The 27,141-nt window shown below is 42.6% G+C and overlaps 1 protein-coding gene across 3 annotated transcripts in view; it reads right to left on the bottom strand.

Annotated features, from left to right (window-relative positions):
* Positions 1–1,759: 1,759 nt before the first annotated feature.
* Positions 1,760–27,141, bottom strand: part of FBXL13 (F-box and leucine rich repeat protein 13) — a 201,209-nt gene continuing 175,827 nt past the window's right edge. For 2 of the 3 annotated variants that reach the window (XM_030555490.1, XM_030555656.1), the window contains exons 18-21: positions 26,293–26,376; positions 17,993–18,127; positions 13,222–13,385; positions 1,760–5,941 (exon numbers count right to left, since the gene is read on the bottom strand). In XM_030555490.1, coding sequence (XP_030411350.1) covers positions 5,764–5,941; positions 13,222–13,385; positions 17,993–18,127; positions 26,293–26,376 — 561 coding nt within the window. In that variant the 3' untranslated portion in view covers positions 1,760–5,763. The remainder of the gene's footprint in view (positions 5,942–13,221; positions 13,386–17,992; positions 18,128–26,292; positions 26,377–27,141) is intronic. The other variant, XM_030555572.1, reaches the window with a different exon arrangement.

Here is a 27,141-nt window from a genome sequence, read left to right as displayed (position 1 = left end):
CACGGGTGGCAATGCAGTCCCAAATCCAAAAAGAGCTCCAGCATGGACCGTACGGGAGATACTGGATCTGATCGCTGTATGGGGAGACAAATCTGTTCTATCAGAGCTCCGTTACAGAAGACGAAATGAGAAAGTATTTGAAAAAAATCTCCAGGCTATGATAGACAGAGGCCACAGCACAGTGCTGTCTGACAAGCGTAATGGAAAGCCAAAGAATCAAATGGACGCTCATGGAGGGAGGGAGGGGGGACTGAGGACTCCAGCTATCCCACAGTCTCCGAAAAGTATTTGCATTCTTGGCTGAGCTCCCAATGCCTGTAGGGTCAAACACATTGTCCGGGGTGTTTCAGAGTATATCTTGTCAATTTACCCTCTCTCCCGCCCTGTGAAAGAAAAGGGAAAAAATCGTTTCTTGACTTTTTTCAGTGTCACCGTATGTCTACTGCATGCTGCTGGTAGACGCAGTGCTGCAGCACTGAACAGTAGCATCCTCTCCCCTTCCCTCCCCGGTGGCAGATGGTACAGTACGAAAGGACTGATAGCTGTCCTCATCATCCTGTGAGTGCTCCTGGCTGGCCTCAGTGAGGTCGACCGGGGGCGCCTGGGTAAAAATAGGAATTAATCCCGGTCATTCCCGACAGATGGTACAGAACGGCTGGTAACCGTCTTCATCATAGCAACTGGGGGCTGAGTTCCATCAGCCCCCCCCCCTTTCATGTCTAAAGAAAAGATTCTGTACTGCATGGAGTATCATAGCAGCGGGATGCTGGGCTCCTCTCCTCCGCCACCGTTTAATGTCCTGCCTGGACTATCATAGCAGCTGGAGGCTGCCTCCCCCTCATTTTATCTCACTAAAAAGTCAGTGTTTCTCATTCCTGCATTCTTTATTACTTCATCACACAAATGGGGGACACTGCAATGGTAGCCCAGGAGGGTTGGGGGAGGAGGGAATCAACGGGTGGGGTTGTTGCAGGGGTACCCCCTAGAATGGCATGCAGCTCATCATTTCTGCAGGATCTGACACGGAGCGGCTGTGCTCTCCGGTACACTGGGTCTCTAGTACACTTGTCCTATATTCTAGGCAGGACTGACTCTATTTTTAGATAAAACATAAAGGAGGGAATGACCCGGGGAGTCATTCCCATTTTTGTCTTTGTGCCCCTGGCCGACCTCAGTGAAGGCCAGCCAGGAGCACCCATGACAGCAGCAGACAGTACAGAACGACTGATAACCATCATCTCATCACCAATTTACAATGGCATGGCAGATGGTACAACAGGGATGGTAACCATCTTTGCTACCTTGCAAAGGCAAATGAATGCTGCACTGTAGCACTGCAGTACCGCCTCTGTCAGCAGCATCCAGTACACATATGGTGACAGTCACAAAAGGCAAAACGGGCTCCATGGGTGCCATGTTACAGCCTCTGCCAGGGCAATCCAGGGAAAAAGAGCGCGAAATGATTGTCTGCCATTGCTTTCACGGAGGAAGGAATGAGTGACGACATTTACCCAGAATCACCCACGACACTGTTTTTGCACAATCATGCATTGGGATCTCAATCCAGAATTCCAATGGGCGAGGGAGACTGTGGGAACTATGGGATAGCTATGGGATAGCTACCCACAGTGCAACGCTCCAGAAATCGATGCTAGCCTCGGTACATGGACTTCACACCACCAACTTATTGTGCTTTGTGTGGCCGCGTGCACTCGACTTTATACAATCTGTTTTACAAAACCGGTTTATGTAAAATCGGAATAATCCTGTAGTGTAGACAAACCCACAGGCCCAGGAGATCTACCACCTCCTGTGTACTCCAGGCAGGAGTGCGTCTGCAGGGTGAAGCAGGCATGGTCAGCAGGGCAGTTGCTAGGTGAGCTCTCCATGCCGAGCAAACAGGAAATGGAATTTCAAAAATTTATGAGGATTTAGAGGGGAGGGGCATATACCTGTGTATCTTGCTGCTGGGAAGTAGAGTTCAAGATTGTGACCAGAGTGGTCACAGTAGGGCATTGTGGGACACCTCCTGGTGGCCACTAAAGTTGACATAAGTAAGGCAGGGTTTACATTGACACGGTGTCAACCTATGTCGACTCAGTGCTACACCTCTCATGGCAGTGGAGTTATTAAGTCTGTGTATTTGGTGAGTTACATCAGCAGGTACAACATTTTAGTGTAGACACTTACAGAACTGGGTTCATGTAAGCTGAGCTGCCTTATGTCAATCTAACTCTGTAGTGTAGACCTGGTCTCTCTCATCAACAGCAGTTGGTCCAATAAAAGATGTGATCTCACTCATCCTGTCTCTCTAATATCCTGGACCGATGTGGCAACACTGACACTGCATATGTGTTCCTTGGCTTGTCCTTGCTCTCCTTCTCACTCTCTTAAGTTCAGTGTCCTGATGTGTAAAGACAGGACTTCCTTTGTTCTTAGCAGAGGCAAGTGTTCAAAGTTTCATTAGCATTAGGAAACATGACTTCCCATTATGCCATTTCCACCAATATATAATCTTCAAATTTCCTTCATATTAGCCTGGTTGTCTGTGATCAACTTCAAAGAGTTATTTTCTACCAGGGTGTGGTTAGATACCTGGTGAAAGGAAATGCCTTCCTTGCTATAACCGAGGCAAAAGGCCCTTCTTTGGAATGAATCTTTTCAAGTGTAAATTGCCTTACACCTCAGGAGGTGTTAGTCAGAGCCAAGGTGGGCTTGCAGGTTCAGGCTGGCTTATCTTGTAGGCAGTTATATTTTGATTGCAGATGAACTAAAACCACACAGAGGTAAACCTCTGTGAACAGGCAGTCACTTGTCATGTCACCATTAATGTGACACTGTAGCTTCCTTTCTGTTGTTTCTAGTAGCCTAGTAGGAGGCAATGATGATGTGGCGTCTCCTTGGAGCCCTCCCCAGGGTGGGGAGCAGCAAGAAGAACTCTTCACTATGTGGGGCGCAGCATGGCGAGGAAGCAGTGTACCTGGGAGCGGGTGCTGCTGTAAAACAGAGGCAGGCACAGGCATGCCAGATAGAAAGGGGGAAACTTGGCCCTCAGCACATCTCTTCATGGTGCTTTCAGGCCTGCATGTGCTGCCTTGCTTATATGCCCTACACAGTCAGCAGCAGCGGAACAGGAAAAAAACTTTAAAAATTGACTGAAGGATTTCCCACGTCGTTGCTTCTGTAGGTGGAGCTGGACACCCGGCAAAAGAGCAGCCGCTGAAGCTGCTGCCTGGGGTATGTGTAGGTGGCACAAGGGGATGCCATAGATTCCTCTGCCTTCAGCAGTTTGGTGGGGAAAGTGGCTGTACAGGGAATGGGGGAGGGGTAACAGGGACCAAAAGTGGGTAGAAATGGGGATCATGGCAGTTACAGATACCCCCAGTGCCTGCACTCAGAGCTGTTTAGCCCTTTACCCTCTACCCCGTTACTTGTTAACTTGCCCCCATCCCCTTCCCACTTGACCTCAGAAGTTCACACCCCTCCCTCCCCCAAACCTTCATTTACCCCTTCAAGCCTTGGCTGGGAATCACTCCCCCACCCCCACCATGCCCTGCTCCTTCTAGAGTCAGTAGATGCAAAGGTGGCACTGATAAAGTCAAGGTTGGTTACAGTCCCTGCTCCCTCCACACCATCTCTGCTCCCTCCACCTCATCTGTACTCCCCTGCTTCCTGCTTCCACATCATCCTTCCACCTCCAGGTCCCTGCTTCCCTCATCAACAGGATGCCCCCCAGCCCCATGGATCCCTGCTTCCTCCCCAGCACTACAATTTTTCCTTTCTATCTTCCAAGTCCCTGCTTCCAGTCCCCACCATGCCTGCCCCTTGGGGTCCCTGCTTATTGCAACTATGGCTGCCTCTAGGAGCCCTTGTTATGGATCAGGACCCCAAAGCCAATCCTTGGCCTGAATAACAAAAAGAAGGTGGTAGCTTCTAACTGGCCGGTCAGAAACTAATTTAAAAAATCTATGTTGTCAGCATCCCTTTAACAAATAACTGTTCCCCTGCAGCGTATGCTCCCCAGGTACTGCAGTGTTCAGCTAGTGCATGGGAAACTTTATTCTGGTTGCATTGTTAAGCGTGAGGGACATGAGGCATGTAAACAAAGACCAAAATGAAAAAATAAATAATGTACAGTCCACCATGGCTGTTTAGACTGTAAGCTCCTTGGGGCAGGGATTCGTTCTTACTGTTTATCTAGCACCTAGCGCAACAGGGCTCCGATTTTGGTCGAGGCTTCTATATGCGGCCACAATACAAATGCATAATAATAAAGAAAATGAAACTTTTAAAAGCCTCTGTCTGACTGCAGTACAGTGGTAGTTGTACAAGAGGTACACAAGTTTGGTTCTCAAAACTGAAATGTAATCTGAGGCCATCAAACCTCTTCTTGAGTGCAGCTGGCAGAGAAAGGTAAAGGAGTGTTCACAGCTCCACTGCTGTTCATAATTTACCATAGGCTCTGTCTCTGTGTGTGCACTTGCACATTAAATCACCAGGCTACATTGTAAAGCCATCCCGTTCTACTGTTTCACATTGTAAGTGCCATTGTTAGTGCACAACAGGGAGAAAATAGAGGGCACTATTATTACCCTTCATAGCACTTAATTGAAACCACATCAGTCATTGCTTTCCCCTTAATCTATGTAGTTTTTTTTCTGTTTGGGGACAAGGGGTCTTGAGGTGGAGCAACACTGATAGTTTGAAATGGCAGACGTAAAAAATTAATGAAAGCATGTGATGGGTTTTAATTTCCTGAAGAAATTTTCAAACCCAAGGCTTCTGTTAACTGTTTTAGTCAAAGGGGACACAGACCTATACTACTACATGGATTTGCACTCACTTAAATGGAACGCCATGCAGCAGCAAAAGTGTATGGATATGTTTTACAGAATCGGCTCCATAGATTTTGCTGCTAATTTTTCAAAGTCTCTTTGGTCCCTCTATCTTCCATTGTGCTGGCTCTCTCAACTCAGTAATTTCATATCACCGAAGTTAAAAAAATCTAATGCTTCATGTTTAAAGTTATTTAGACTCCTAAAGATCCAGCTAGGTGTCCAGAAGGATTTTCAAAAATGCCTGTGCACCTAACTCCCATCAGTGGCAGTTAGGCACCAAGGTGCCTAGTAGGATTTTCAAAAGCCCCAAGTTTTAACAATCTGGCCTTAAGTAACGTGGAGAACCACACTTTTAGAATGAGAGGCCTGAATGTGCAATTACTGCAATGTATGTGCACATGACCATTTGAAGGCACAAATATGATATTTGCATATGTAGTGGGGGGGCTGGGGTGGTCATATCGATATTTGTCCTTGATAAGAACTATTTCTGTGGGGTGCTGAATTTCCAGATTTTTGTGAGAGCTCAGGGTTCTTGTCCCCTCATGGGGGCAAGCCCTAGTCAGACCCTCTCGATAAATAAGAACACCACACACATAGCTTTTTATTAGTTACATATCGTAAAAGTATAAATACTGCTTTGCAAGCTGTATAAATGCTGCTCATGCCTGGAAGATGAACACATCTGAAATTTCACTAGATTGAGTCAGCATCTGAAAGCTCACTAAAAAATTAAGCTAGCAATTTCATTTCTTTGCACAGTAATTGTGAATGCGGGCAGCAGTACTGCTGCTAAGAAGATTTGGAATAAACGCTTCATAATTCAACTAGAAAATCCGCTTTATTAAATGACTATCTTAGAAACAGGAACTTGCTGTTTCATTTTTTCACTCTCTGCTGAAGAAAAATTGAAGCACAGATGATGTTATGCAGCTTCTTTGTTTTCATTCTGGTACAAGGCTTTAGCTTTTTCAGGTCCTGTTTTGGGTTTCTTGTTGAGGGGGAGTACACCGCCGCCGCTATCATACCCAAGCCATGCAGGAGGGTCGGCATCATTATATTCCTGATTCTCTAGCTTGGCTGAATATTTCAAAACAGCTTGTCTGAAACAAAAATGAAAATTAATATTGGTGCACAAGAAATTTCTACCAAGAACAATTTGTAAAAAATATGAACCCTCAGGGCCAGATTCTCAGAGTGACCATATTTCCTACCCCACTATGCCTTTTGAGAAGCAGCAGGTGATACAATAATGGTCTTAGCTTCAAATTCTATCCTGGTCAAAGTAACTATTTCACGCTGTATGAAACATGCAGTACTGTGGGTGGCTCTATGGGTCATGCTGTTATTTGGGCATCTCCAGATGAGTTCGGGGTGTTACTGTGAAGTCACATTCTCAGCTGCTAGTGGGAAGCAAACATTGTGTAGTGCTGTCAAGTGACAGCTCTAGCTGATGCTGGGCTAGCATGCATGGGTGCAGACACAGCTCTATCCTACCTTTCCTTGGCCACTGTGGAAGTTCCAAGGACACAGCCTTTGGTTTGGGGTTAGGGAAGGGGGGCGGGGATATGACATGACCCAGTACATTTTTCAGTTTGTGTAGAAGGGCTGGCCAAACTTACTGACCCTCCAAGCTACATATGACAATCTTCAGAAGTTTAAGAGCCAGGGCGCATCTGCTAGGGTCAGCGCTTCAGCCTCGCAGGAGGCGCGTGCTGGGGCTCAGGGCTTCAGCCGAGCCCCAGCACGCGCCTCCTGCGAGGCTGAAGCGCTGACCCTAGCAGATGCGCCCTGGCTCTTAAACTTCTGAAGATTGTCATATGTAGCTTGGAGGGTCAGTAAGTTTGGCCAGCCCTTCTACACAAACTGAAAAATGTACTGGGTCATGTCATATCCCCGCCCCCCTTCCCTAACCCCAGGGCTTCAGCCCTGCTCCTGCTGAAGCCCCGAGCACTGGCAGGTGCACTCTGCTGGGCAGAAGCCCCAAGACACACACACACCGCCGCCCGCTGGGCAGAAGCCGCTATCCCACCACCCCGCTGCAAGGCAGAGGTCCTGAGCAGGGACTGTCTCCTTGTAGAGCGCCTTGCACAATTGGGCCCTCAGTATGATTGGGGTCTCTGAGTGCTCTCCCTATATTAAGATGTTTAGATTATGCTAGTGCCCAAGGCGTGCAAGGCACTTTATAAACACAGAAGGAGGCACCATCTATGCCCAAAAGAGCATCGCATCTAAAGGGACAAACACGGGGAAATGTTTACGCCCGACAGGCAAAGAGATCAGGGCAGTGGTAGGCGGATTACATTAGCTTGTTTGGTTTTCAGTTGAATGCAATAACTTCTCCTCTAACCAACATCCAACCCTCTCACCTACTCACAACCACCTCCAGCTTTACGTCCAGGAGCCTTATGTGTTCATCCAGCATTTACATTTCTTCCCTTCACTATAAAAGAGCTGTTCACTCATATGCTAAACAAGTATAAGAACTAAGATGGTGATGTAGGTGCATGTTTTTGTGTTAGGTATTGGCATCAGGCAGGATTTGAATGTGGAGAGGGCCAGTGGGTTTCTTCACCAGCTCAGGGAAGGAAGCCCATACATAGGGGGCAACATGGAAGGAAGTGGGAAGATGGCTGTGGGAGAAAAAGGCACATGCAGCATTGTGAATGGCATCATTAGCAGCAGCAAAGGGAACGGGTGGCTGATGCAATAAGAGACAAGGTTGGCTAAGCAGGAAGAATTCCTTTCTGACCACAACAGCACATTTTAAAGATCCACCATTACATCATTTAGTTGTTAACACATTCCTGTTAACAAGATGAACACAATAGTATACAAGTGTTTTTATACAAGCAACCCTATGACATGGATGAACTCATGTGCAGATGTATCTGGTGGCTGAGAGACTACAGCTATCTAGTACAAATGCCACATGTCCAGGTCCACTTTCCCTTTGCTTATGGAAAATTGCTTTCAGTGGATGATGGCTAAAGGGTGGATCTTACTGCACTATAGTAGCTATTATTACTTTTTTGGAGGCTTATGCTGCTCCGTGACTGGAGCCAAAATCGACCAGATTGCCAGAAGTGGCCTTTATTTATCTGTCAGCATGTAACAAAACACATAGACTCATAGACTCTAGGACTGGAAGGGACCTTGAGAGGTCATCGAGTCCAGTCCCCTGCCCTCATGGCAGGACCAAATACTGTCTAGACCATCCCTAATAGACATTTATCTAACCTACTCTTAAATATCTCCAGAGATGGAGATTCCACAACTTCCCTAGGCAATCTATTCCAGTGTTTAACTACCCTGACTGTTAGGAACTTTTTCCTAATGTCCAACCTAAATCTCCCTTGCTGCAGTTTAAGCCCATTGCTTCTTGTTCTATCATTGGAGGCTAAGGTGAACAAGTTTTCTCCCTCCTCTTGATGACACCCTTTTAGATACCTGAAAACTGCTATCATGTCCCCTCTCAGTCTTCTCTTTTCCAAACTAAACAAACCTAATTCCTTCAGCCTTCCTTCATAGGTCATGTTCTCAAGACCTTTAATCATTCTTGTTGCTCTTCTCTGGACTCTCTCCAATTTCTCCACATCTTACTTGAAATGCGGGGCCCAGAACTGGACACAATACTCCAGTTGAGGCCTAACCAGCGCAGAGTAAAGTGGAAGAATGACTTCTCGTGTCTTGTTTACAACACACCTGTTAATGCATCCCAGAATCACGTTTGCTTTTTTTGCAACAGTATCACACTGTTGACTCATATTAAGCTTGTGGTACACTATGACCCCTAGATCTCTTTCTACCATACTCCTTCCTAGACAGTCGCTTCCCATTCTGTATGTGTGAAACTGATTGTTCCTTCCTAAGTGGAGCACTTTGCATTTATCTTTATTGAACTTCATCCTGTTTACCTCAGACCATTTCTCCAATTTGTCCAGATCATTTTGAATTTTGACCCTGTCCTCCAAAGCAGTTGCAATCCCTCCCAGTTTGGTATCGTCTGCAAACTTAATAAGCGTACTTTCTATGCCAACATCTAAATCGTTGATGAAGCTATTGAATAGAGCCGGTCCCAAAACAGACCCCTGCAGAACCCCACTTGTTATACCTTTCCAGCAGGATTGGGAGCCATTAATAACTACTCTCTGAGTATGGTTATCCAGCCAGTTATGCACCCACCTTATAGTAGCCCCATCTAAATTGTACTTTCCTAGTTTATCTATAAGAATATCATGCAAGACCGTATCAAATGCCTTACTAAAGTCTAGGTATATCACATCCACCGCTTCTCCCTTATCCACACGGCTCATTATCCTATCAAAGAATGCTATCAGATTAGTTTGACACGATTTGTTCTTCACAAATCCATGCTGGCTATTCCCTATCACCTTACCACCTTCCAAGTGTTTGCAGATGATTTCTTTAATTACCTGCTCCATTATCTTCCCTGGCACAGAAGTTAAACTAACTGGTCTGTAGTTTCCTGGGTTGTTTTTATTTCCCTTTTTATAGATGGGCACTATATTTGTCCCCTTCCAGTCTTCTGGAATCTCCCCCGTTTCCCATGATTTCCCAAAGATAATAGCTAGAGGCTCAGATACCTCCTCTATTAACTCCTTGAGTATTCTAGGATGCATTTCATCAGGCCCTGGTGACTTGCAGGCATTTAACTTTTCTAAGTGATTTTTTACTTGCTCTTTTTTTATTTTATCTTCTAAACTTACCCTCTTCCCGTAAGCATTCACTATATTAGACATTCCTTCAGACTTCTCAGTGAAGACCGAAACAAAGAAGTCATTAAGCATCTCTGCCATTTCCAAGTCTCCCGTTACTGTTTCCCCCTCCTCATTGAGCAGTGGGCCTACCCTGTCCTTGGTCTTCCTCTTGCTTCTAATGTATTGATAAAAAGTCTTCTTGTTTCCCTTTATTCCCATAGCTAGTTTGAGCTCATTTTGTGCCTTTGCCTTTCTAATCTTGCCTCTGCATTCCTGTGTTATTTGCCTATATTCGTCCTTTGTAATCTGACCTAGTTTCCATTTTTTATATGACGTCTTTTTATTTTGTAGGTCACGCAAGATCTCGTGGTTAAGCCAAGGTGGTCTTTTGCCACTTTTTCTATCTTTCCTAACCTAACATGGGTTAAGGAACATTGCATTACATTGCATTTATAGATCTAGAGCCTTGGCACCAACACTTTGGGGAGGGGTAAGAGGACACTGCCATAAAACAAATACTAATCAGCATTAATGCCAACAACTGGTGTTCCTGAGTCAGAACAAAACTTTTGGCCTTAAGAAATGGGTGTGTGCAGCAAGGAGAGAAGGGGAAGGCTAGGAGCAAAAGGGAAAGGTAAAAAGAAACCTAACCCAGCACACTGCAAACCTCCTCCATTATGTAAGAGCACTTGGGTTATATAAGCTCTCAGCTTTTCTGAGCCTTGTCAGCTGCAAAGCTGTATTATTTTATGACTTTACAGCTCCTGCAGACACGCTCCCTGGGGGCTCAAACTTGGTGCTCAAGGAGCCTGAGTCCAGAAATAAGTTTCTCTGTGTGTCACATTTGAAAAACAGCAGTGTACAGTGGCTAGAAACAGATTTTTTATGTTGTTAGATATGTTTAATTGCTTCTGAAAGTGCAAACTTCTGCTTAATCCTTAATCCAGTTTATAGGATCACTTTGTGCTGCCTTGATTTTTGAGCCTCAGGAATGTGTGGGAGGCCCAGGCCTCCCCATCCTGTCACTAATGTACTAAACACATGGAAAATATTAATGAATGTTTCCTTTTTACAAAACAGCGTTAGTCCTAGGTGAATCACAGCTAATATCTTTATGCTGCCCGCGCTGCCATACACTGAGGGCTAGTCTGCCTCTTTCACATCCAGTAGTTGAAGCAGGCTGTACCAGTGTCATGCCTACATGACGATTCTCTGGGGCACTCAGATGTGATTACTTAACTGGTCATTAAGCTCTAGATATGGACCTATGCAGCAGGCCATATTTATTCCAAATTATGTTTTTTTATTTTAATATTTGCAGAAACCTGCAGCATGTTATTAGACTGCAAATGTCATCTCTAACGGTATCTGAGTTTGGAAAGGATGGACCCTCACTTTGCTTGTAACTGCTTCTTAGAGAGCTCTACGGGTTTGCAGCTGACAAGATTTCATGATTTGGGTTTTGTTTTTTTTTAATCTAAAAATAAAATTGTTAAAAGGATGTAACATAGTGTCATGAGATGTGCCTGAATGTTTATATGGCTGGGTCTGTCTGCTAAGTGAAGTCTGGTAGGCCCGAGCTGTGTTTAATAAATAACTGAGGAATTCTTCTAGCAGCATGAAGTGCACACAGTTTATAGATGTCCTGGGGCATCTTTAAATTAAAACCATATTTCTTCTATTACTTATTTAATATTTGTAGAGTGTGCAGGAATAGCATATTTTATTCTGTAGACTAATCTCACTTTACACAGACTTCATCCTCTCAAACGCTCGTAATGGCCTCTGAAACGTGAACACATCTAGGAAATGTTGCACACAGACATCGCACACTTTGAAAAACAGCCAGGTTTTGCCCCTGTGTTTGTAAACATTGGGGTTGAATAAGATCCTTAATGATAGCAGTTGGTTAGTATGGAAAAAGAGAATTTGGGGCTATTGGTGAGTGGTATATTATATATGACAAGTCTCTGCTTATTATTCCTTAGCTGAAATTATGAAAGTGGTGAATGAATTGCATGGAACGTTAAAAATAGTCCATGAAATTCAATAATAACACTATCATTCTTCCTATTGTCACTGCTAAAAATCTAAATCACAATTAATATATGTAGAATCATGGTTATATTGTAACTTCAACCCTGATGAAGCTTGGAAAGCCGAATTGAGTTCACAAGAAGTCACAAACAAACGACTCGGAAGATCTCTAGTTTCTTCTGCAAAGCTTATGTGCAACCCTAAACCATATTGGCACACACCATGGCAGATGCAGATACTTGCTGCAAAAATGGAAAATTAAAACTCTCCAGTGTGTGACTGTGGTCACCCAGAACAGATCAGAGAACAGATCAGGGAACAACTCAATGCCCAATTCCCAAATACGAAGGAAGCATCACAGCAATACACTCTGCTACTCCAGATGCAATTATCTGGCTTAACCATCTAAATGTAAAATTATAGTAGCTGCTTTACATCTACATCAGCCATACGAAGAAGAAGAATTGTTGTACTGTGATGAAGATTTTGCAGAGGTTATTGCCTGGAAAGTGAATGTAGCTTTTTGTCAACTTCCCAGAACAGGTACTGAGATACAACATTAAGTTTTTTTTAAATGTGGAACTATATTGTGACAGAGTGGGATATGTGCGTACCAAACTGTGAACTCAGTTTTGTTTCATTACTTCCATTTTTGTACCCTGGCCTCTATCCATTTTGTGTTCTGTGTTCTGTGTTGAATAAATAAAACAACTTCAACTGGACAAGGCCATTCTCTTCCAGACACTATCTTGCTTTGGGGTGTGTGGGACACCTCAGAGAGGACTATCAAAATATGTCTCAAGGGCCATCAACTTGAGTGACTCTCAATGACTGGCCAATCTCAGGGGACAATAGTTATCTTCACGTAGGGCTTGCATGATGGGGGCTAAAATTTCCAAGCCTGCATATGGCAAAACAAGGTCAAAGACTAGAATAAAAAGGGGGCTTATCTGAGAAGGAAGGCCATCCACCACCACAAGCTAGATGACCAGGCTGAAGAGAGAAAGCAGGAAGGTCTGTCTTGCCTGAAACGCTGACCAGACCTCCAAGTCACTGATGGGGTAAAATCAGACTAAGGATGGAGCAGCAAAGAACTAACTCTCTAGTGGGTTCTTCAGCATAAAAATGACAGTGGTTAAGAAATTCCTTGGCTAAGCCTGTATTCCTTGCTAGGCTGTCATGTTGCCCCTGAAAGTCTTAATCAAGAAGTTTGGATTGCCCACAGGAGCAATGTATAAAGGAACCTGTATAAACACCTGGAGGCTCAGGAGGTCTGAATCACTGGTTTCAGGGTGAAGGTGGCCGGGTTGTGGAGCCCCATGTTCCAAAGAAAGGTGGCAGACGTGGGATCTGGATCTGGGATTGTGCTTCTGAGGCCTCAGAGCTAGGAACAATGACCTGACTCTGCCCACCAGTGGTTGGGGCCACTCACACCAAACTGGTCTCCATCTAGAGGGGGAGTCAACCAGGTTGTGACTTAGATCACTTTACATTTCAATTCCAATTTCATAAAAAATCCCATGTTTTGGCCTACTCTTAATGAAACTAGTAATGACAATGATATTTGTACTCATTCAAATTTTACACTGATCTCTCAAGTTTTGGCCCAGGAAGCAACATCTTACTTGGTAATATTTCTGCAGTACAGCATCTTAAGAATCCGGAGTTGCGTACAACCTTTCCAAAGGTACTTTAGTGTTTTGTCAGTAAGATATATACAGCCTGAGATATCCAAGAAGTGGAGATAATGGCAGACTCCTGACAAATACTGAACACACAAATCTGTCATCTGTAAATCAAGCAAAAGAAATACACATACAGAAATTAGAAGATTGCTGGAGATTCCAAAGAAAAAACACAACACAACAGCCAACTCAAAATTTTGAAGGGTATCATTTCTGGAAGATTATACTGAAAAGTGCCCCATAGGACATGAAATGTATGGATCAGATGAATTCTGACTATCAGAAGTAGGAGATGAAAAAGACTATAAGTAACAGTTAAATGTTGGGAGTATATTTGGTGTCAGTTAAATATGATTCCAGTACATTCCAAAGCATGTAGGGATGTTTCAGCTAATCAGAAGTCTGAAATGGCTCAATACTCCCAACCCCATAATTTTGTATATAGCATATCTCATCTGGTAGGATTAACTGTTCTCAGATTATTCCATTTAAACTGTTAGACTGAACCATTTTAGAGTTAACAACAGGGAGAAAGAATTTTAATTTTAATAACACCTATTTCATATTTCAGTACTTATCATAAATGTGTGTTGTCTTGTGACTGCTTTTGTTTATACCTACGGTGCCTTACAATTTGTCCAAGACACAACTAGTCAGCTTCACTTCACAGTTCCATAGTCTGAGCTGGAACTGATCACCAGTAATGCAAACTGAAGTTTGCTTTGGGCACCATATAAGGCCTCATTTCTGCAAGGTACTTGATCATGTGTGTAACTTTAAATATGTGAGTAGCCCCACTGTCTTCAAAGGGAATACTTATGCCTAAAGTTACGCAAGTGGCTAAGCACCTTGTTAAATTGGGGCCTAAAATCTAAAGGAATCTTGATGAATGCAAAAAAATCCTCTAATAGGTATTCAATCAAGCCCAGATTATTCATGGCTCGAATGGAGTGGAAGGAGGAGTAGCCTTCCCTACCCTCGTACTTCCTGTGAAAGGGCCAGGAACAATCTCAGTCCCTGTGATCATGGGAGTCTAACAGGGACAAAGAGGAGAGGAGGTCTCCCCTTCCCATCCACAGTAGCCCACAAAGCTGGACAGCCAGTGCACTATCCCTTCATGCAGTCCCTCCTGGAGCTCCACCTGGGGAGATGCAGTTCTGTAACACCTTTCCTCAGGGTCAAGTCCTGCAATTGACTCAGAATAGGCTTGCTTCTGCATCAAAGTAAACAGAAGTTTGGTTGCCGACCTAAATAGATGCAGGATCAGGTCCTATTCAGAGAAATCTATTTTAGTCACATACACCAATCCTGTTCATGTCAGAGGTCATCTGTCCATTGAACTGTATCTCTAGATAGTCATTATTTAATTGGCTTATTCATTCAACCAGGGATTCATTTTCAGCCCTCACTATTTTTTCTCATTCATGTGGTTTGCTGCCCACAACAATCTTTCTTTCTTTCTTTCTTATAAAACTATTTAACAATTATTCCTTGAATTGGCTTTATGAACTCACAGATTACACAAGGCGGTGTGACTGTGCTATATGCAAACTGCATGCTGAGTTTTTTAGTGAAATGAGCAGTGTTTGGAAGATGATTGTTCTACATGTCCTAGAAATGTAGGTATAGAGCTATAGATGACAGGGAGTCCAACTGTGCTCTCACTAAAGTCTATGTTTTTTCAATATGAAAAGGATTACAGTGGTCAGCTGTGCTAGTTTTCTGGGAATGTCCCAGTTTCCAGAGCACATCCCACAGCACTCTTACTGGGAAGTGAAGGTCATAAATTACAGTTCCTATGTTTCTCTTTATGACCTTTGTGTTTATTCAGTTCTTTTTATATAGCTGATATTGCAGGCTGAGACTCTGCCAGGCACACTAACTTGTCCCTTTTAGAACAGGAGATTAGATCTTGCTTTAGTCTTTTTCTGATCATTCTTAAATAGTGTCTGAGTGGAAAATATTTCCTACTTGGCAGCTAGATACTCTGTACTTATGCTGGTGATTGCCAAAGGCCCCCCATTTGATAGTACTTTATAGAGTTTCTAACTGGGTTAAAGCCAACAGAAGGCTTACAAGATCCAGTATGGGTTTGTCTGAACGATTCTTGATGTTGGAGACCAAATATCCTAGACTGTGAACAGGTACCAGATTTACTTCATAATCTTTTTAAGGAGAAGATGTATGGACACAGGGTGGGGAGAGGAGGAATGTGGTGGGATGCAAGTGTCTATCTTCACTTAGTATGGGACGATCTCTCTGCCTGCAGATTGCCATGTTTAGCAATATTGTTTTTTTATTATTATTGAAAAGTTAATGGAACATTTAAGAGAAGGGAAGGAACATGAGGTACCTCTGGAGCTGACATTTTGGCCATTGCATTTAATTGCTAATGACTGAGGATAGCTTGTAAAAGGATTCAGCATCAACCATTGACTTCTGTGGGAGCAAAATTAGGCCAACACGAGCACTTTTAAAAACCTCCCCCATAGAAACAGGACTCCTTCTGCAGAGGGAAATATTTGCTGACACAAACTTTTTTTTTAACTTACATTGGGATGGCTATTGCTAGAATGCAGTAAATACCTACTGTTATTATTCAAGCAAGCAAGCAGATATGATTGAATACACACAGGGAGCAGATGTGCTGAGTAAGTACTGGGACTAATGAAAATGACCTAGGTATTTATGTTAGCAGTAAAATGCAAATGGAACCCATGTTCAGTTGGGGCAAAACAGAGCACTGCGATCCTAGGATTTAGCTAAAGAGATACTACAAAAGATATGGAAAACTGTCACATCACTGTACAAGATAATGGTGAGGCTGAGTTACGTCAGTGATGAGTCTTATTTAAATAAATTAGTAACTGGAAATGATTTTAATTAAAATGTGTAAATAACTAGAAATACAGAATAAAAGTAATTCAGCAACTTCACTGAAGCAAACTTCAATATCTGAGTATGTATAATAATACACAAAATCCATTGTCAATACACCAAATACAACACAGCCCACAACTGTAACACATATTACTCTTGGGTGGATTCTGTAGGACCGTGTGCTTGCAGAAAACGGCTCCTCGCAGATTTCCTGTGTTTCCCTGCAGAAAACAGCAGGGGCAAAGGGAAGCCGAGTGTGGGGTGAGGAGGGTGGTGGCGGGGGGGAGGGAGGGCCAGGGGTGACCATGGACACGGGGAGGATTGCCTCCTTCCAAAGAGAGGTGAGGCATGGGGAGGGGGCACAAGGGATTGCATGCCACTGCCCCCCCACACTCTGCAAGCACACAGCTGCCCAGCTGAAGGAGGCTGTCTCCTCACTCCGCTGACTCTGCAATTGAACACCACCTCCTGGGTCCTAGTGATAGAGTTGTGCTCCCCTTCTGTGTGCTGGGAGCCTTCCAGTTTTCTATTCTGTGCAACGCACAGTGAAGCTGGGTAAGGGGTGGGGGGGATGAAGGAAGGGGGGATGAGGGCGGAAGAGGCAGTGGGGATGGAAAGGGGTGGAATGGGATGGGAGAGGGGAATGTGGGAGTGAGGGGAGGGAGATGAAGAAGATAGGGGATAGTGGAATTGCAGGGGGAAGCAGGAGCCAGGCATACGACTTTCCCTTGGCAGCAGCTGGGGCTCCCCCGTTAAGCAAGCCCATCGAACTCTCACCCTGACAAGCCCTATTCCCCTACACCTGAACCCCTCTGACAAGCCTCCCACACCCAGACCCACCCTCGATCCCCAACCAGCTGCACCTGGCCCCAACCCCATCAAGCTCCACCCCCCAGCACCTGTACCCTCCCACACCCAGACCCCCCCACTGAGCCCCGTCTCCCCACATCTAGCTCCCCCCGAACTCCAACCACCTTCGCCTACATCCCCTGCAGAGTCCCATTGGCCCTGCATCAGGAATACCCCAATGAGCCTCTGTGCATCTAGATCTCCCACTGAGCCACTCGCACCCAGATTGCCCCACCGAGAAACCTCTCACCCGACACCTGGATCCCCTCACACTAAGCCCCTCCACACCTGGATCCTTCTGGGCTGAGCCTGCCCACCCACACCTGGTGCACCTGCCCTGGGGCGTTTCTGGGGCAGGCCCAGCTCTTGCACTGTCAGGGTCAGGTGCAGCCTCACTGCTGAGTCTCTGTACTGGGGGATGTGGGGGCTTCAGGGTGATCTCCCACCTCAATGCAGCCAGTGGCCTGTGCTCCCCACTGCAAAGCTGGAGCCACATTTATTTACTGACAAATAAAATTTGGAGAATTTTGTAGAATTTTAAAATATTGTGTGCATAATTTTAATTTTTTGGGCACAGAATTCCCTCATGAGTAACATATGCACACAGATAATAATATACTAACTATACGTAACATTTTCAAAATGTTTAAGTGACTTAGGTGCCTATGTCCCATTTTCAAATTTGACTTGGGCACTTGGGAGCTTAATTCTTATGGAAAATCAATGGAACCATGGCTCCTAAATCATGTAGGTGCATTGAAAATTTGTGACCAGATCAATATTCAGAAAGTCAATGTTAGTTCATTGGTTTTAATTTTTGGTGATTAGTATATATAACATAATTAACTTTTTCAATGTTGAAGAATAAGCTATGGGATGGTTGCAAAATGTGGACATCAGCAAGTCAGATGTCTGAATGCTACATTATTTCATTTTATGTAATAGCATTTCTGGAACTACCCTTCCCAGCTCTTGTACATACCTTGTGGCAACCAGCTATGTTGAGGGATGTAAGTTGGTGGCAGTTAAATGCCAAAGCTTTGACAGTTTCATTTGTCAGTTGAAAGCAGTAAGAGACATCACAGTATTCTAGATCTTTTGCACCCTGGCAGAACTTCTGAAACACAGTTACAAACACCCAAATCAATCTCATGTACCTTTCTGGATGCTTACAGTTTTATAATACATTCTGATTTACTGCAATCTCTGTAACTGATTCATTTATTCTTTTTCTCATATTGAACATGTGGAATAAAATATATATTATCAATGAGATTACTCAGTTGCATTCCATAACGCCCAGCACAAAAGGAAGAAATGCACCAGGTGGCTATTTTTCATTTCTGACACTGGTAGATCACAACAAAGTATGTTTTTCAGATCACATCTAGACTCTTTCATTTACGTTTCACTGCACTTACTAAGATAGATAAAAGCCTGAGTTTGTGTCTTTTGCAGTGAACATATCCAGACATTAAGGGCTACATTTCCAAATGGCCCCAAAATACTCTGTTCGCTATTGTGCCTTCAGATATCCTTGCTGTACATATTCAAAGGCATTTGACAAGCAAATAGGCAACTTATGTCTGGGCACAGAATATGGTCCAGGTGTTAGATCTCAAAACTGAAACTAAGGAGGTCTAGCTTCTTGCCCCTATTCTGCCACTAACCTGCTGTGTGACTTTGGGCAACGACTGTTCAGCCTGGGCCTATGGCTAGTGTAATTTAGCATGGGATAGAGTGGCAATTCCACCTCTGTGAGGGAAAGGAGAAAACATTTATGTGGCAGATAAGTTAAAAAATGGTGGTTGCTTGAAGCTGCTCCAACGTTTCTAATATTAGAAATAATCCTGAGGTAGAGGGATTAGTGAGAAGAGTGGCAGGTAAAGGTGCATGATGAATGCAGTAAATCACAGAGATATCACCTCCATATATGAGGTACATACTATCAGTAATAAAATATATCACATACACAGGTGTCACCCTAAAAAACAGTATTTAGCAATAATTACCTGATTATTGTATCTGAGACACAGCAGCATTTCCCTTAACTTAGAATATGAATTCACTGTGGTATCTCAGATGCTTTTATTTGGTAATTGCTGGTAAATGCTCACTTTTGGATGACGGATGTATGTAAGTGTGAACTGCATGTGTGTGGGGGGTATATATACACCCACACCCACTTTATAATTTCAACGTTATTTAATTAACCAGTTTTTAAATCTTACCATCTGTGTCTAGTGCTGCAGTTTGCTTTTTGGACCAGTACGGTTATGACAGGTCATCAACTGCTGTTTTTAAGTACAGTATATGTCTGGTGTGAATGTTCTACTTAAAGACTGCAGAGAGTGGAAATACAGAAATTATAAATGTTAGCTACTATGGCTTTTATATTTTAATGCCAGTTTTGCAGGGTGTTAACTACAGTGCAGAAAACTTCTAAACCCCCAGTGACTGAATTTTTTTCTCCTCATGTAAGAGAAGCCTAATTATCACCAGCATTAGATCCCCACATGTGATTCAGTCATCACTACATTCCCAGCTAGGGTATGTAGTACAGGATGCAGCCAGGATTTCAGTGTTTGTGTGATATGCTTAAATCATTTTTATTGTATTTGTCAAGCTGCTACAGTCTGTCACGTGTACAGATTTAAAATATCCATAAAAAAATAGGCACTGAAGCTGCTCCTACCTTTAAAACTCTCCACTAATTGTGAATACCACTGTTAGCCCAAACTTAGTTTTTTACAAGTTATCAGCTTAAGTGAGCTTGAAAGGTGATATTGTGACCAAAAAATGCAGTTTGGGGCTGTTTACACAGAGTTTTCATGCCACAAACAAGGAAGGGGACAGTCCCATTTTAAAAAGCACTGGTTGGACTGAAAGTTGACTGAATTTATTCTAGGCACTTCAGTGCAAACAACGTGTTAATTCTAGAGCGGTACAAATCATCAATTTTTCTGTTTGCTGGCTGAACTGAAAAAAAAATTGCTTCACATCAATCTGAAGTGAAAACTTTTTGGGTTTCTTAATGAAAGAAAAAATGATTTGGGTACAATAAAATATTTTGTTTTGAATTGTGGATTTTAGCTGCTTTTTTATTAAAATAAAAGGAAATGTGGAATGCCAGTCACAAAAACCGCCGGAAGAGGAGGTGGTAGTGCCCCTCCTTATGCCCCTGTGGTTAGAGCACTTTCATGGGGTATGGGAAGAGTCCTCACTCTGCCTAATTTGGAGCAGGATTTTGAACATAGGTCTCTCATACTGCAAATGACTGCCCTGGCTATAGGGTATCCTTTCAGTCTTGCCTCTTGAAGCTATTCCTCTTTGTATAAATAATTAAATAGTCACTGCACCACAGAGAGCCTGGGGTTAGGACACTTGCCTAGGTGGGGGTGCCAGTCCCTGTGTCAATGAATATTTAATTATTTATACAGAGTGGAACAGCTTCAACAGGAAAGACTGAGGCCTGGTCTACACTACACGTTCAAACCGATTTTAGCAGCGTTAAACTGATTTAACGCTGCATCCTTCCACACCACGAGGCCCTTTATATCAATATAAAGGGCTCTTTAAACTGGTTTCTGTATTCCTCCCTGACGAGAGGAGTAGTGCTGAAATCGGTATTACCATATCTGATTAGGGTTAATGTGGCCACAAATCGACGGTATTGGCCTCCGGGCGGTATCCCACAGTGCACCATTGTGACCGCTTTGGACAGCAATCTGAACTCGGATGCACTGGCCAAGTAGACAGGAAAAGCCCCGCGAACTTTTGAATTTAATTTCCTGTTTGCCCAGCGTGGAGCTCTGATCAGCGCGGGTGGCGATGCAGTCCCAAATCCAAAAAGAGCTCCAGCATGGACCGTGCGGGAGATACTGGATCTGATTGCTGTATGGGGAGACAAATCTGTTCTAGCACAGCTCCATTACAGAAGACGAAATGCTAAAGCATTTGAAAAAATCTCCAGGCTATGTTACAGAGTCCACAGCACAGTGCTGCGTGACAAGCGTAACGGAAAGCCAAAGAATCAAATGGACGTTCATGGAGGGAGGGGGTACTGAGGACTCCAGCTATCCCACAGTCTCCAGCAGTCTCTGAAAAGTATTTGCATTCTTGGCTGAGCTGCCAGTGCCTGTAGGTTCAAACACATTGTCTGGGGTGGTTCAGGGTATATCTCGTTAATTTACCCCCCTCCCACCATGAAAGAAAAGGGAAAAAAATCGTTTATTGACTTTTTTCAACGTCACCTTATGTCTACTGCATGCTGCTGATAGACACGATGCTGCGGCAGTGAACAGCAGTATCCTCTCTCCTCCCCTCCCCCGTGGCAGACGGTACAATATGACTGCTATCCGTTGTCATCATCACCCGTGAGTGCTCCTGGCTGGCCTCAGGTGAGGTCGGCTGGGGTCACCTGGGTAAAAATAGGAATGACTCCCGGTCATTCCCAGTAGATAGTACAGAACGGCTAGTAACCGTCTTCATCATAGCAACTGGGAGCTGAGCTCCATCAGCCCCCTCCCTTTCATGTGTAAAGAAAAGATTCTGTACTGCCTGGACTATCATAGCAGCGGGATGCTGGGCTCCTCTCCCCCGCACCGTTTAATCTCCTGCCTGGACTATCATAGCAGCTGGAGGCTGCCTCACCCTCATTTTATCTCACTAACAAGTTAGTGTTTCTTATTCCTGCATTCTTTATTACTTCATCACACAAATGGGGGGACACTGCAACGGTACCCAGGAGGGTTGGGGGAGCAGCGAAGTAACAGGTGGGATTGTTGCAGGGGCACCCCCTAGAATGGCATGTAGCTCATCATTTCTGCGGGATCTGACACGGAGAAGCTGTGCTCTCTGGTTTTCTAGTACCCTTGCCCCATATTCTAGGCAGGACTGACTCTATTTTCAGATACCATAAAGGAGGGATTGACTCGGGGAGTCATTCCCATTTTTGTCTTTGCGCCCCCGGCCAACCTCAACCAGGGGCACCCATGACAGCAGCAGACGGTACAGAAAGAATGATAACCGTCATCTCATCACCAATTTACAATGGCATGGCAGACAGTACAGAACAACTGATAACCGTCTCTGCTATCTTGCAAGGGTCTGTTAGCAACATCCAGTAGACATACGGTAACAGTAAAAAAATGCTGAACAGGCTCCATGGTTGCCGTGCTATGGCGTCTGCCAGGGCAATCCGGGGAAAAAGGGCACGAAATGATTGTCTGCCGTTGCTTTCACGGACGAAAGAATGAGTGACGACACTTACCCAGAATCACCCGCGACACTGTTTTTGCACCATCATGCATTAGGGGTCTCAATCCAGAATTCCAATGGGCGGGGGAGACTGCAGGAACTATGGGATAGCTACCCACAGTGCAACGCTCCAGAAATCAATGCTAGTCTCGGACCATGGACGCACACCACCGAATTAATGTGCTTAGTGTGGCTGCGTGCACTCGACTTTATACAATCTGTTTTACAAAACCGGGTTTATGTAAAATCAGAATAATCTCGTAGTGTAGACATACCCTGAGAGAGAGCCACCCCACAACACCACATAACCCAAAAATGCAGCTTTCAGCAAATAAACTATTATTCTGAAAACATTTGCCCAACTCTAGTCAGCACAATGGAGGGAATTCAGAGAAGAGGGATGGTCTTAGGTGGAAAAATACTATATATATATATATATATATATATAGTTTAGACAAATTAGTACTACAGAATGGGTAGGAAGAGGGGAATAGAATAACTATCTAAAAGTATTTCATAATATGATAGGTCTAGATCATCCCCTAGATAGGACAATCCTCTAAAGGGGGCAGGAAATTTCAATCTTTGCTATAATTCCTAGCCTCTCCACTTCACAATCATTCCTTTTTTCCTTACACCTCGGCAACGTGGCTCCTGTAGTTGCTACGTACCCAGGAGCTCCCTACTGGCAGATGACTTACAGGGGAGTTTCTCATGGCATAATTGCAGAGATAGTGAGAAAGTTTATGTATTGAGACAAGCACCTGATTTATCTTGTTAGCCATGTTCAGTTTTAGGGAGCTGACTTTATATGGATGAGAAACTCAATATTTTGCACTGAAGACAAACTTTGTGTCTAAATATCATGTGACATTCCTCTTGATCCTGATATAAAAATCCAGATGGCTATATACTGGCTTTCATAAATTAGAGGAGATATTTCTATTCTGACATTGTTTATGTTTCAATTACATGGAACACACAAGAAAGTCCAATCAGAATTGTTCTCTAAGGCATCAATTCTGCCAGTGGCTTGTCTGTAGATCTTTGTGTGTATGCAGAGTAAAACAATTAAATCCAGATGCATCTCTTGGGGTGCAGTAGGAACTGACTCAGTCCTATAATATAACGCTTTAGAGTGATGGATGTGGAGTCCTATAATGGAAAAAGCTGTGGGAGTCAAAGACTGGGGTTACACAATAGCAATGCCAACACCTGCAGCCATGGGGTCCCCCGCTGCTTATGGCATGAGCATGATGGCCAGTGAATAGGAGATCTCAGCACTTCTCTGTCACATGTAGTCAGGAGTGTTTGTCAGGTGCAGTTTAAAGTATATCCTGTTGTTCTCATTTGAAGTAAGGTATAAATCCCATCTCATTGCCTACGGGCAAGGTTAACAGTCTTAAGTTCCTGATTAGTGTTGATTTATGTCATTGTGATATGCAAAGCAGGAAATGTATGTCTCCAAGCTGATTTTTAGAAAATGTGAAGGTAAATAACATGACATCTTTATAATGTCAGTAAATAAAATATTATAGTAATCACATCACCTGCTTTATGATACATGAATAAAACACAGGCTATTTTCTCTCCAATACAGGTGTTTGCTGGTTAATTAAATTTGGGATAGAGGTCAGCATGGGAGTTTGTCTTATTAAGAATTAAGGTCAATTTCAGAAGAGCTCTATTTTCAAGCATCTCAATCCTGACACTCACCTCATCCGCACACCCAATGGCCAAAATTCTGTTGCAAATCCTGACACTTTCTCCCTATTGTCGCCTTCATCAAATTCAAGCTCCTTCAAGACCTTCCACAAACAAGTTTCTTCCTACCTCTCTGTCCTTGTCACCTTTCACCTCCCAAAACTCCCTCTTAGATGAGCATGAAGCAAACTAACCTCTTTATTTCCTTCTCCCACACTCACATCAATACTACCGCTGGTCAAAAAAAATGGATTCCAACTATTTTTTGTAGAAAAATGCAGTCATTGAAATAGAAATGTTTCAGAAAATGTTTGATTTCAGTGAAATTTGATTTTTGAATACTTTTTTAAACAAAACAAAAATTTCAATTCAAACACATTATAATTTCAATTTTTTTTAATAGGAAAACCAACATTTTCTGTGAAAAATTTCAAACGAAATCATTTTATTGGCAATTTTTCACACAGGTAAAACTTGATTTTTCAACCAGTCATACTAGATACCTTCTGTTATGCCGATCTGACCTTGACTGCCACACCACTCCCCATCCTTCTTTAAATCCCTTCTCAAAATCATTTCTTCAAGGAAGCTCATCATCTTTAGATAGTTATATTGATAAATCAATACAGCAACTCCATGATCTTTTTGTCTTTTCCATTGTTCTCTCTGAATCTGTCATTTCCTCCTGTTTCTCTTGTCTTAATTTAGGCCCCAATTCAGCACATGATTAACTTTAAGAACGGTAATCCCATTCTACTCAGAAAAGCACATAAGCATGTGCTTGAAGTAAATAATATTTACTCATGTAATTAAAAGTATTTTGCAGAATTAGAGTGTTAGAGTCTATGGGCAGAGACTTAGGTGGAAACATTTAAAAGTCTTTGTGGAAAAGTGTGATGCACTTTTGCAAGTGCAAAATGCTCAGTGTGCACATGTAAATCACGTTTGAACATGTACAAAGATACTTGCTTGCACAAGTTATCCTCTATTTGTAATCGTACTTTAGGTCCTCTTCATGCACAACTTGTGAATGCATAAAAGTGTATGTACACATATAAAGCTCGAGGCCTTAGTTGTGTATTGTTTCCAAAAGCACCATGACTATCTATGATGCTGTATTAATAAATATTACAACAATAAACAGCAATTTTTATAACAGAATCAAAATGATAAATCAGAATTTCAATATGCAAGTAACCTTTACAATCAAAATGTAAATATGACAAATGTTCAGATGGGAAATAACATCACTGATAATAATTAAAAACAGATGCTGCATGCGTCAGTAAATCTGAAACTTAAAACAATTCATCAAATGTGCTGTTCCAGTGAAATCCTCAGCTGAAATAATGTATTAGTATTATTATTTTTATGACAACTGCTAGACACTATGAAGTGCAAATATTTAATTACTATATAACTTCATTTAGAGGTCATAGTTTCCAATGAATGCAAATAGTTCCCTCTTTAGTAACTTCAAACTGAGGGTGGCTTCAAAACAAAGGTTGTTTCTATACCATGTAATTACTTTCCCTTTCTGTTTACATTGTAAAGATATAGCTGTGGTTAGAGTAGCTGTTAATTGAAAACACCTTCTAAACAAGGACATTGGATATGTTTTATTTCTAGACTACCACTACATAGAAAAATATAAAGCAATACCTTAAAGAACACATCTCATGGTCAAACTGTAACCAAACAGCATCTTTATGTTGTAGACAGCCCAAGATTAAAATTTCACAAGTGCAGCATAAATCAAGCATTTTAGAAAGGAAAATATTTATGACATAAAAATGTTTATGATGAAACTCACTAAGGTCAGATTGAAATGGAGAATAGGTGGAAATAGAGACAAGCTATAAGCAGGAGCAGAGTTGTGAAGGTTTTTGAAAGTGAGGCTAAGGAATTTAAGACTGATACATAAGAAGCTAGTGAAGGGACTCCATGGATGGAGAAGAGTCACAGTTAATGCAATATTACAGGAAGATATTTAGCTGCTGTATTTTGGATTGACAGAAGAGGAGAGTGGGGAGGCTAGAAAGGAGAAGGTTAGAATAATTGATATTTAAGAAGGTGAGTATTTTAGAGATTATATATAGAGAGAAAATTTAAAATTCACTGATGGCCATAATATGCTGGGAGAAGGAAAGAGAAAAATCAGTGATATCACCAAGGCTGCAGGATTGGGTGATGGATAGTGATTGAGACGGTTTTAAAGGAAAATAAGCTCCATTTTTGACATGGTTAATTTGAGAAAGCAGAAGGATTTCTAAGAGGATATCTATCTACATCCCTATAAAAGGGTCTGGTTTATCTTACCTGAATTCCCATATCAGTGATCTTCCTACATTCAGATACAGAAAGTTCCTTCATTCTTCTAGTATGGCCCAGAGCTGCCAAGCTCTGAAAACATGCCAAATAAATTTCAACTTTATATTATAAAAACACATCTGTGAAATAACATTTCGTTAAGATAGATGATAATAATGTCCTAAATTTACAGCATCTAGCACCTTCCATCTGAGGATTACACCTTTTAAAGACATTAACTAACTTACCCAAACAATACCTCTGTGAGATATTATCTCAGTTCTACAGAGGAAAGTGAAGCCAGAGACATTGAATTAGTGAGCTGCCTAAAGTCATATAAAGAGTTCAAGACAGAGTGAAGTCTCCTTCCTCTGTTCTGTTCTCCAGAAAATGATCCCTTTATGTAGCCATCCTCACATGGTCCAAAAGTGAACATCATGTTGATCTGCACTCTTTTCTTTAGAGCTAGAAATAATGTTCATTACATACCAGCTCCTTAAATTAATTAAATTAAATTAATACTTCTAAGAGTTCATTAGGGAGAACTGTCATCTGATCTGGATTTCCTGTCTGCATAAACTCATGTTTGGAAATCAACAAATTTATGACTTTTGTGCAGATCGCTTCACTCCAGACAAGTTAGATAAAAATTGCTGTGTGGTCTTTTAAGAAAGTATTTGTTAGAAAAACAACAATGAACTTTTTCATATAAGTGAGAAAAGGAAGTAGAGAAAGCAGAGATGCATGAAATGTTTTCACTTCCAGTAAACAAATTAGCGTTTTCATAAATTGAACCATTTTACCTATTTGCTTCAAAATTTTGGACTGAAACAAGAGCTTTTCACAAACAAGTCTACA

The sequence above is a fragment of the Gopherus evgoodei genome, chromosome 1 (genome assembly GCF_007399415.2).
Source record: "Gopherus evgoodei ecotype Sinaloan lineage chromosome 1, rGopEvg1_v1.p, whole genome shotgun sequence".
NCBI lineage: Eukaryota > Metazoa > Chordata > Testudines > Testudinidae > Gopherus > Gopherus evgoodei.
The sequence above is the reverse complement of the archived record's forward strand: the minus strand, read 5'-3'. Positions and strand labels throughout refer to the sequence as shown.